This window comes from Nipponia nippon, unplaced genomic scaffold (genome assembly GCF_047370975.1).
Source record: "Nipponia nippon isolate SJK-2023a ecotype South Korea unplaced genomic scaffold, ASM4737097v1 scaffold_3, whole genome shotgun sequence".
NCBI classification, from domain to species: Eukaryota; Metazoa; Chordata; class Aves; order Pelecaniformes; family Threskiornithidae; genus Nipponia; species Nipponia nippon.
In genome coordinates this window covers 55,550,675-55,562,805 of record NW_028262347.1, presented here as the reverse complement: position 1 = coordinate 55,562,805, position 12,131 = coordinate 55,550,675, and the positions used below count along the sequence as shown (strand labels likewise).

General features: G+C 38.2%; 1 protein-coding gene across 2 annotated transcripts in view; it reads right to left on the bottom strand.

Annotated features, from left to right (window-relative positions):
- The window catches only part of UBN2 (ubinuclein 2), a 57,560-nt gene that overhangs the window by 32,832 nt on the left and 12,597 nt on the right, over nt 1-12,131 (bottom strand). For both annotated transcript variants that reach the window (XM_087765273.1, XM_087765274.1), the window contains exons 4-5: nt 1,327-1,464; nt 22-134 (exon numbers count right to left, since the gene is read on the bottom strand). In XM_087765273.1, the coding sequence (XP_087621399.1) occupies nt 22-134; nt 1,327-1,464 (251 nt within the window). The remainder of the gene's footprint in view (nt 1-21; nt 135-1,326; nt 1,465-12,131) is intronic.

The window sequence follows — 12,131 nt, the reverse complement described above, 5'->3', positions numbered from 1 at the left end:
CATCTAAAGTAAGAAACCTACCCCAACTGCTTAGGAACTTTCATTTTCCGAGGCTTCTTCTCCTTTTCTGTCCCTTCGTCTTTCCGCTTGCGCTTCTTCATTCCATGATCTTCACTTTCTTTCAACTTTGCTATCTAGAAGAGAGATCAATTAAAGGACAATGATTCTTCCACCCTAAAGGACTTTTACAGCAAGAAACTTTCCAATTCAGAGCCAGGAAAAATACCTCAATGTGTGTAAAGGCAAACAGTACACTGGATTCCTAGCAGCAATTGCAGTTACTGACAAGTCTCAATGATTAGTCATTTTTAAACAGTTACTGAATTCAGAGTTTTCAATAAAACACTTTAAAGCACACACAGACTGATGCCCAGCCAGTATGAGCAATGGCCACCTTGGAAGACTGAATGCCCCGCACCTTCTTCTGCTACCACAGTTTCATTACTGAGTATGAGGTTACATAGTATGGAATATCTTTTTGACCAATTCAGATGAGCTGTCTCCCCTCCCGAGTTCTTGCTGATCCCTAGCTTACCTGCTGGTGCAGGGTAGGCAAAAAGAAAGCCTTCACACTGTGCAAATGTTATTCAGCAACAGACAAAACTTTGGTACGTTATCAACACTATTTTAGTTACGAATCCAAATCATAGCACCATAAGGGCTGCTATGAAGAAAGTTAACTCCATCCCAGTCAGATCCAATACAAGACCCTTAAAATTATATTAAATTTAAATAATTATAGAGCAGGAAAGGACATCAGAAAGCAGAAAGTTCTTGGAATTGCATGGAACTTGTGAACGTCACACACAAGCAATTACATTCACATTGATCATAACTTGTCAAAGTACACAGGACAGCACACTGTTTGGGAAAGACTGTATATATACTTTTTAATATAGCTACTCTTATGCACCAAGTTTATTTTAACAGATACGTTGTTTTAAGTGTTATTCTGAATATTGGGAACAATTTCAAATCATGCGAGCTTTGTGCAAAACCATAAAAGCAGTGTTGGAGAATGTAAGTTCTTATCTCATATAATAAAATTCCTGTAAAATTACAGAATCATCTGTCACTTCAAGATGGATGGACACAACTTGTTAGCTTGCCTAAACAGATGGTTAGTCTTACAAGACTGGACAGCCTGTGGACAGTTATTTCCCAAATGCTAGTACATGAGCCACAAAACAGAAAATCCAATAAAACAGTACTGTGCATCATTCTGCTTTCAGCCTCTTCAGCTGAGCCATTCTAAGAGTATCAAATATTTCCCAATGTCAACCTAGCTGTAAGTTCTGTATAGAAAGCATAATTAAGATAACTCACTTTAGGTGGCCTATGCTTTTTGTCTTCTGCAAAGTCTTCATCCTCTGAGTCAGATGCCTGGCGGAACTGCAGTGTACCAGTGTTGATATAAAATCCTCCATATTTGGTTGTCAAGGATGCAGGAACCAATTCATCATACTGGGCAGGAAAAAGAAAATGAGTTTATCAGCATTTCTTAATAAAATGAATACGTACTTCATTTACCAGGCCCTATACATGAAAAATCATATACAAGTACACAGCAAAGCTTGCTAGAATAGAAACAGGATAGTAATGCTATTGAAAACTTACTGGCCAAGGCACAGAACATTAATATCACAGAACAAAGACGTTCTACTTTCAAAACAATGCCCTTTTTTCAGAAGAAGGCAGGATTACACCACTAAAATACTGCTTTTGAAGGAAATGAGGATGGCCACAGAGGCTTTTCCCCAAGGAAAAAAAAAAAAAGACAAAACCAAAAACTTTTAAACGTTATCCCCCCAATATTCTGTCTCTGAGAGCATGTTACATTATGCTAGATGTTAGATCTCAAGATACATAAACCATATGAACAATGATACACCTCCTGCCTACGAGCAACTTCACTTGATTTTTCACTGGTTGTTTTTGTCCAGGAAGTAGGCAGGCACATAGTGAATTATTAGTTTTCGTCTACGACAGCCTTATAGGCATACCAGCAACATCACTGGTTGAAAACAAATTTTGTAAAAAAACAACAACAACAAAAAACAAACACCCCAAACCCCCCAAAACAACAAAAACCCCACAAAACCCCAAAACCCACACCCCACCAAAACCTGCCTCTATTGGTTTTAAATTTCAAGTTTCATACTTCTATTGAATACCCTTCAGTTTTATTAGACAATGTGCAGTTTAAGTTACCTTCTGTTAGTCATACACTTTTATCACAGGCCCTTTAAGTTATCTCTAAATGATAGCTACAGTTCTTTTCAGAACCTATTTCTTCCATATTTTCAAAAAAGATGAACAATCACTGTATCACAGTGGAAGAAGCCTAATCTATATCAGAATTTTACAGAATTGGATGTTATATCCAGGGCATAGGACTGAAGACAGTAGAGATGTTTTTGTAAATTAAGCCTAAAAACCCTCTCAGATTATATGCTTTGTTTCATTAAGACTGCCACAGTTTTCGTGAATATCAATCTCTGCAGTGCACTGGATGTGTTCATATGTTCCAACACATGCTACATTTAGTACCAACTCTAGCCACAGTGCCCTGCTCAAAAACCTACTTCTCTTACAAAGTTCTCTGAAATTTTCTTTTGTTAAAAATGCTATCCTAGACATGACAAACTTAGCCACAGTATCTGTTAGCTTATTTCCAATTTTGGTTGTTGAATACGACATTGCCTCATACAAATACCACAATGCCAGGACTTGTTTCATTGAAGGTCAGATATATATTCTCACCCTGTTTAGACAGTTTTAAAACCACAAAAGATTTCAAACTCTTATACACATTTTATTTTGAAAAGCACTTAGTATTTATAAAGGAATTTCCAAGTTAGAATTACAAAGCTGTATCTCAAAAATATTGAAATCCAAAGACATAGGAAAAGTGGTCAATACTAAGTATAGTGGAAGACAATATTAATTCTATTATTTCATGACCAGCAGCCTCCTCAGAATGACATTCTCCCCCAAGTATTACCAGAAAACTGTTAATCTCTAGGAAATATCTTGTTAATAGCAAACTCTCAAAGAGGCTAGGAGGATGAATAGCTTCATTCTAGCTCTATGCATAAGTATCAACGAAGCAAGCCATGCAAGTGTTTGTAAGAGAACCGAGGGAGGGTTGCCTTGACAATGCCATTATCACTATGCAGAAAGACAATGTTGTCCTGAACGACTCCAAATTTGAATTACCGGTCTTAGATTTCAAATACTGAAAATTGTAAGATGGTGAACTTAATAAGCAACAAATACAATTCTGGAAGCTACAGTCTGTCTGGAAGCATAAAAACAGAAGGCCTGAGACACAACAAAGATAAGGAGGAAGCATTTACAGGACCTAGAAAGTGTTACAAAAGTGCCAGAAAGACACAATAACAGCGCAATGACTAAGAATCAATTTTCTGCCCTTCTTCTGAAAGAAAGGGTAGGATTTTGACACACCTCAGAGGTATGCACTCTGGCAGAGGAAAAAGTCGATTTTGAGCTGCGATAAATGTTTGGTAGCACAGCCAAATGACTAAGAATTAAGATAGATACTTGAGAAGGAAACAATGTGTTTGTTATTTTGAAGTTGAACCTGCAGGCCTTCTACTGCATGTCTGTCAAGACAGAATTCAACAGGCTGAATAAATTAGTAGGCAGCTTTAACTGCCACAACATTAACTGAAGACTTGAGATCACCTACATGAGGGGAACACACACAGTGCAAAGTGGAGTGTCAGCTACCAGCTTATTTCACTTCCCCCTACATGCCATGCAAAATATACTGAAGATAAAATGGTTTAAGAATGAAAAAAATCTGGGCTACCAAAAGCATTAAGATGGGAAGAAGAGTTATCCGGAAGAGGAAAACAGTGAATGTATACTTCAACAACGAAGCTGGTGAAAGAGCCTGAACTGGAGACCTATGTGGATTTGATCTGAATAAGTAGTTAGAAATTTCCATGAGTCATCACCTTTTATCTTCCTGGAATGGAGGGCTTAACAAGCAGCACAGAAAGACAAGAAGGGAAAGGAAAAAGTGGTGACAAGATCTATGAAATACCCTAAGATCATATGAAAGACTAGTGCAAGAAAGCAGGAGAAACTATTAATTGGACAAAATGAAAGCAAAGTGGCTTAGCTGTGGACTTGTCATTCATCTTAAGAGACCAGGACAATCCCACAAAGTAAACTTGAGAGTGGAGGCTGGGTAAGAATTTCAGAGAAATCTGATGTTTTTCCACAGCTCTCAGAACCAGCTTCATTACGTACAAGAAAGATGAAAGGGAAAGAAATTATTATCCACAGCGCTTAACAGACAGAGCAGGCATTTCCCTTTCGAGCCGACAGGGTGTAAACTGAATTGGTGAGGCTGGGGCAGCATGGGATCAAAACAGAAGAATACAGTAGTCGCCAAGTGGGAAGGAGAAAGCACACAGTCAAAGCTGGGACCATTATCATAAGTGAAGAACAAGTAAAGGAAACACAGTAAAGACGTGGCTGCAGAGCAGTAAAGGAAGCCCCAGAGAACATACAAGAAAAAGTAAAGATTAAAGACAGTCCACAAGTGAGGAAGCCATGAATCACAGGAGATGATTAGAATGATCAACATGCTATGCGGCACAGATCCATAGAACAAGGTGACCAGAAAGGCAAAATTCGTTCAACATACAGATGGACAAAACTATCCCATAACAGCCGGCAGGCAAACAAGGTCAGCAAGCTGTGGATGTGTAACTTACCAGTTGAGGTTTCAACAGCTTCTGCTGAGGACTATGAATTTAGTGAGACTTTCAAAGACCTTTTTGACATTCAGTTATCCTTAACCTTTGAGAGTTTACTTTTCCCTACAAAAATTCAATTTGTCCTCAGCCTACTGAACAAGGTACAACTTATAACTCAATGTTTCATTTTATTTTCAACTTACCTAAAACCAGGGCCTGCAGACCACAGTGTACCTAGTACTCCCTCCTTTGACGTAAGCTTACTATTTTCTAGGGCCCTAACTGAACAGAAAATTTTAATATGATTGTATAAGATACTGGCAACAGCTAGATTAAACTTCATTCTGAAGTTTCTTCAGGACTCTCAGTTAAAGGGAACGTGGCTCTTGCAACTTCTAAGTCTTCTGGTTTCAAGACTTTTGCTTTGCACTAGCTTTTTCTGCGTACAAAATTACAGAAATGATCCTATCAAGGAAAACAGTTTAAGCCCTTTACAAGGTTCTGCTCTTCCTTATACATTCCAAGATTGAGAATTAAAATTCTCAGACCTACAAACAGACAGGACTTCATATATGATTGACTCCTGTGAACATGGATTTGTCCCACAAAAGATTATGGAATTATTCTGCAGGTAACAAAATAAGACTGATACATTATCTGATCATCTAAAAGCAGATCAGTATGTAAGTTATTTTCAGCTATTGTCCTTGAGATACATTGCTATGCTTCTAGTGCCATTAATCTAATTAAATGTTTAGGTGTGAAAGATAATTTAGTTTTTTTTTTTTTTTTAAAGTTAACCAGTTTCAATTTCATTATTATATCAAGAACAGTGAAATTGTATGCATTATACCAATTCAGTTCTGAAATCCAGACTGACAGTATATAGCAGTATCTTATATTGTCTTTTCTTCTGTTCAGAAATTTTGATCATGATCCTCAACTATTTTGATCATTATCCTCAGATATTTTGATCATGATCCTCCTCATTCAGCTCCCTTCCAGAGAACAGCCTATACTATAAAAGGACAAAGGACAAAACCCAGGACAAGTATACATGTGAGAAGGCTTTTTAACACTTCTGTATTAAGTCCTGGAAACAAGATTTGCTGCAAACATGTCTAAGTGTTTTAAGAAATGTAGTCTGTACGTTATTGTTGTGAAACTGGCATTATTTAGATAAAAGATAAGCAGAGATGCAGAGATCATTTTTGTTCCTTGTTCAGTTTATTTTTGAGATGACTCTAACCAGCTGGGGGGGGGGGGGGGGGGGAAGGCGCAGAGCTGTTTATTTTTTGATCATCATTAGCCCACTGAATAAAGTCAAGCTCCTGAAGTTATGTCGAATATGGTTGCTTCAATCAAATGGACTGAATATCCATACAGTTCACTACATACTTCAAAATACTTCACACATAATTGATTGATCTCTATGCTTCTTAAAGACACAAAGAACTGAAATGCACTCTTTGGCTTTGCTATCCTTTAAGGATAAGTTTTCAAACAAAAAAAACAGAACTATATTTCTGAAAAATAGCATAATAGAATATACAATGAAATCCTGAACAAGGTTAAGGGGGAACAATATATTGCTTTTCTAATCCAAGATGACATCAAAAAGCAAGCAGAAAGAACTTTCCCATGGTAAAGAAGGTTGTTCTTCCACAGTGCATAGGCAAGTTGCTGTTTGGGTTTTTTTTTTGCGTGTGTGTTTTTTTGTTTTGTGGTGGTTTTTTTGTTTTGTTTTTTTAATCCTGGGGCAAAGGACAGCAGCCAAAGCACAACAGAAAAAAACATAACAGACTGTTAAATAAAGATACAATACCTGGCTCAGGATAGTCTAGACTAGGATAGGATAGTCTCCTAGGAGAATCCTAGTTTAGTAGTCAGGATATTGTAATCCCTCAGCCTACCAGAGCACCTTGAGAGAAGTACCTCTCTCTCTCTCTCTCTATTGCCCTGTTTTGTTCTCACCATGACCATCTTCTGTACCCTTCTACCAGTCACCTGAGTCAGGCTATTAGCTTAAGTGACCTTCAGTGCAACGAGATTACATTCTTAGGCTGAAATATTTTCAAGGCAATAAGTTATAAAATATGTGACCACCTTTATCTGTTCAACTCAATTTTTTCAGAGATTGAGCTCTGACCCCCACTGAAAACATGATTCAGTGTTTTTATTACAAATAAATATGCAATGTATTACTTAACCTCTCCAGGTTTCATATTACAGAATTACTAGGAGATTCTGTAGAAAAAAGTTACGCTTTCCTTTTCCATTCATTTAACATGAAGAGCAGACTTACCATATATGACACTTAAGACAAATGCTCTTAGCAAAGATCTGTTATTTTGCCATGTTATAAACCCCCCTTTGTATTATACTAATAATCATATTGTTTGTATATTTTTTTGGAAAACACTTAAGTTCCTTGTGCTGCTTAAATAAATTCATCTACCCATGAAGAACAGTTGATCCAAAGCCATGATCTACCCCTCTAGTAGCTCAGGTTACTTTGAAAAGTGATTTTGTGCTCTTCAAAAAATTAAATTTAGCAAAAAGCAAGAAATTGCTACACCTATAATCATCATTATTTCTTAATAATTTCTTATGCTTACATTGTTGATGTGCACAAATTTAAACAATGGTACTACAAAGGTCTTGGGTTTTTTCAAGTACCATGCAGATGCTGAGTTTTCAGTTTCCCAGTTGTCCCACTGAGGTCATTAAATACATAAACAGTCCTAAACTACCTGATTGAAACCTAGGCCAGAACACAGGATTAAAAAAATAAGAAATTACTTATTCCTTCCTAAAAAAAGGATATGATACGTTGCAGGAGCAAGAGAACATTACCATTACTTTAACAAACATCAGACTTGTTCTGCAAATTCAACCACCTTTGTCCCTCTAGGCATAATGGTTCTTGTACTAGAGGACTGCTGGATATATAGTTTAAACATGCCTGTTCTACATTAAGCAGAACAGTATCTGCTTTATTTGTTTGGTACTCCACTTTACACCTTTATTTATCTTGGGGTGAGGAGAGATAAAAAGCAAAGAAAGAATCTTCTAATTGAGATTTGCCCTTGTATTCACTCAAATGCATATGACATGTCAGGTGCCAACTGGCAGATCTACCCTGAAGACACCTGGGAAGCAGGCAAGACATCTTTTATTAAAGGTGACATGGTGCACTCAGCTAAGTGAGCACTATTCCCCAAACACAGAACTTGCAAGACTGGGCAAAGTGACAATGAACAAGGAATACAGACCAGTAACACAAGCACACAAATCCATAGCCATTGAAACAGCTAGTAAGTGGATCCCTTAAGGAAAAAAAAAAAAGCTTTAATGCACTCTAGTCAGTGTGGATGAGGTTTGTGATAGAGGTCTGCAAAGGCAGCTTTTTCCACATGAAAAAAGCAGCAATGTTAAATTTTTCTCTCAAGCCAATGTGAAAGTATGTTTAATAATGGATCTTATGTAGCATATTTCTATATATGCCTCTAACATTGGTGGCTTGATAGTTTGTTGGGGTTCTTGGTTTTTTTTTTTGTTTGTTTGTTTTTCAGGAGACATTTATCTTTCTCAAGCAACAACACTGCTCTCCATAGCTATGCATAGAACAAGCTCCTTTGAGTAGGAAGGATGAGAGAGCAACATCAAGTTGGCCTAAAACAACATCTGCCCCAAAACCTCACAAAAAAAGGTAAAAATTACCATTAACACTCTGAGCTCTCCCATTCCCCAAATAGATACCGTTCTCACTGGGAAAAAGCATCTCAGATATTCAGGAGTCTTGAGCAAGATGCTCTTAGTGACAATCCATCAGCTTCAAGTTTTAGATCATAACAGCAGGAACTCTTGAGGGGAAGCCAGGGTGGGAGAGGAGAGGATATTAAATCTATCACCCCTTTAATAAGCCTGGAGATTACAAGATGAAGTAAATCAAATTTATCCTCAAAACGCATGAAAACTGTATATCGTGACACAGAATTTTTGCAAAGACTAAGCTCTTAAATTGTGGAAAGTATTCTAGGGAACCCAGACAGAAAAAGAGCAACTCTTTTACAATGTGTTCGGAATTACTAAAATCAACATACAATCTTTGAAAGGCTGTCTTTTAAGACAGTCTGAGCTCTCGAGGCAAGATGTAGCTGAAGAAAAAGAAATCTTTCCTTTAAGTTGAAGTACCTGTTTTGGAGAAGCTTTCCATGTATGAGAAACCATTGGCAGGCTAGTTTTCTCTACCCAGCAGCACAGGACTCTTACACCAGTGTTTAGAAGGCTGCTGTGGAACCAGGAATATAGTAGACTGAGTTAAATATTGACATATGGCCCTGGGTGTCCGAAGTACTGAACTGCATGCTTCTCATTGCTCTTGGCATTCATGTTTTGCTTCAGTTCCTGTCAGTGTGGCTACCTGGTATCGCTGCTTCAAAAGACAGCCTGCACTGCTTACAGATTTCTAGGTGGATGGTTCTTCCTCTGCGTTCATCTGCCCAACATGGGGGAAGGCGCTTGCTGGTCTTTGTTTTGGACGTGCAAGTCTCATTACCTCTGAGTAAGAGAAAATTGCATACTTTTTCACTAAGGACAGTGTCTTACTTCAGATCCCTGTTCTATATTACATCGCAGAAAGCTCAGAGAGCACTGTATTCCCCTGGAATCTCTATCTATATAAAGCTTACGTTGTCAGGAAGGTATTCAAACAACCAAATGTTCAGAGGTCATCACAAGAGCGAGTAGTCCAGCCAAACCAGGCTGATACGCATGTGTATGCATATGTGCACATGCAGGAAGAATAGAGGGGAAGCAGAAATCTACAGGAATACCATTCCACAGAGCGTAGTTCTGGGCAGTTTACACTATAGCAAAATGTATTTTCAACATCAAAGCAGTAGAAACACTGAGGAGGGACAGCTTTCTTTGCAGGTTATGAACATTTACTGGTATTTACCACAGAGGTTCATTAAGATAAGCAACGATTAGGACTTGCCATAAGACTAACCACTACATAGCAGTTAGAAACAACAGTAAGATGGTCTTGATTTACATGTTTTTCTGGAATGAAGAATTCACAACCCACTGACTACAGTCAAAATGCTCAACTCAAAAATATACACTGTGTAGACTGAATCATGGATTTCCCACTTGCCTGTAATGGCATTCAGAGAGGAAAAGCCATTTCTTCCAAAAGGACCAGCTAAAAATTTTCCAAGGAGGTCAGGAAGGTAAAAAACTGAATAGCATACACACCAGATACATCCAAAGCAAACAGCAACCTGTAACTATGTACTCACTCCTCTAAGAGCAGACAAGTCTGAAGGAAGATGGGCGGTAGGAAATGACTGCATTGCTTAGGGTAATACGTACCCAAGAAACCCAAGAACCTTTCTCCAATATTTTCCTTTAGGTGGCTTCATGTTTGAGCCCACTGAATGAAGAGCCCTTACTTTTCTGTGTTCAGTAGCCACAAGGTCTTTGATGGTCTTAATGCAGCCATGCTGCTAAAGTCTTTACTATGCTGTAGGAAACTACTGATTCTTTCCAGAGTAAACAATGAAAGCAAATCTGTAAGAATCTCATGCATGGTTTTCATTTTCACAAAAGGTAAACAATGGCAACCTAGCCTATTAAGCAGCCCAAAATTTATTCATCAGGGCAGGTACCAGTGCCCTTTGAGGAGTCTGACAAGAAAAATCTTTTTGCTTAGGAGAAGCTCCCTTCTATCAACACTTTTCAAGAACCTTCCTCCAGAAAAGCAAGTCCTGTACCTGTCTGTACTCCAACCCCATTAAAATCCATTACCTGAGAATCATGCCATTAGCAGATTCCCTGCACTTGACCCTGATCCCTGCCCTCAAGAAAACAAGCAGAACAACTGTCTTCCTGGATCCTTGGAGGACCCATATGCTCTGTTACATATGCTATTTGTTATATATGTACCTATGTTACATGTACAAAATTGCTTAATTGGAAATGGATCCAAAGGAAGCAGAATGCTTTAACTCAATTACAGTGTCTGATAAAAACAGGCTTAGAGTTTTATTGGTTTGATTTCTTGAATACTATTTGATGGCATTACCTCAAAATCTGTTTCAGAAGGAAAATACCTCTAAGGCCATGGAATAAATCTGTTTCAGTGCCAGAGAGCTCAGTATTTCTTTCACACCTGTGACAAGAAAAAGGACTAAAATTCTAAGGAAGCTTTTTATATTTTTTTTTCTGGAATACAGAGGAAGACAACAGGACACCAATCCTGGAGCAATTCAAGAGGCACTCATACTCATTTTTCATGTGTTTGTGCCCAGGATATTATAGCTTTTTATATGTACGAAAGTGTATCTTCCAAAAGGAAGTAAGTCCAGGCTGGGCCTGGCTCTGACACTTCTCAGGGTACATGGTGATTTAATAGCTGGTCACACAGAAGATGAGCAAGCCAGACATGTAGATTTTCTTTCTGAACACTTCCCATTTGCATCTGAGATGGAATGAGAGGTTTTGTTGCACTTAAGTCCTACATTACAGGACCCTTAAGCTCTGCAACAGCAACTTAGACTGCAGCTGGCACACTGCATTTTTTTTTTCTTCTTTTCTGTATAGAAATAGCAATAAAAGCAAAACAGAGATGGCCTCTCACTAGTCTGTATTTGTAATGCAGACACAAGGCATTATGATTTGTTCAGGAGAGCAATCTTCAGAGAATACACCATTCTACCCAGTAGCTTCCACAGCTACCACATGATGCAACCATCTGGTCCTTTAACAACTGCCTTTTGTATGTTCTTGCAAGGAGTCTGGCAAGAGATATCAGAAGGAAATGCTCCTGCAAATCTAATGGATCTGCTGCTGGTAACAAGAACAGCACTGGAAGGAGGCACAGTATGAAAAGTACCAATACACTCATGAGTGTTCAACCCTGCTAGACTCACATACATCTTTGATATAGACCTGTACTATTAAGTACTGAAAGTTAGCTGAATCACATATCAGATCTGTGATAGGTCAGAACAGATCCAGAAAAAACAAGATACAACTTGAGTCCTGTATCATAAAATTTCAAAACTGAGGATGGTTAATTTAACCAACAGTGAGAAACCAGAGCCTATAGGCTCAAGTGGTTTCTCAGCACGAGTGAAGCACATCTATTCCTACTAAGCTGAAGATCAGAATCTGACCTTTGGAAAGGACATACCAAGGCTTAGGCCCCAATACTGTTCCAGCAGCACAACCAAAAGTTGAGGGAAAATGATAGGACAGTTTAATATTGGCAAGTTCAACTAAAATTTTAATCTAGACCAAGGAAAAGGACAAATTAATAAAAGCTACAATAAGCATCTACAGCAAACTCACTTTTCATGCAACTTGTTCATGTGCCTTCAGACCTACTTT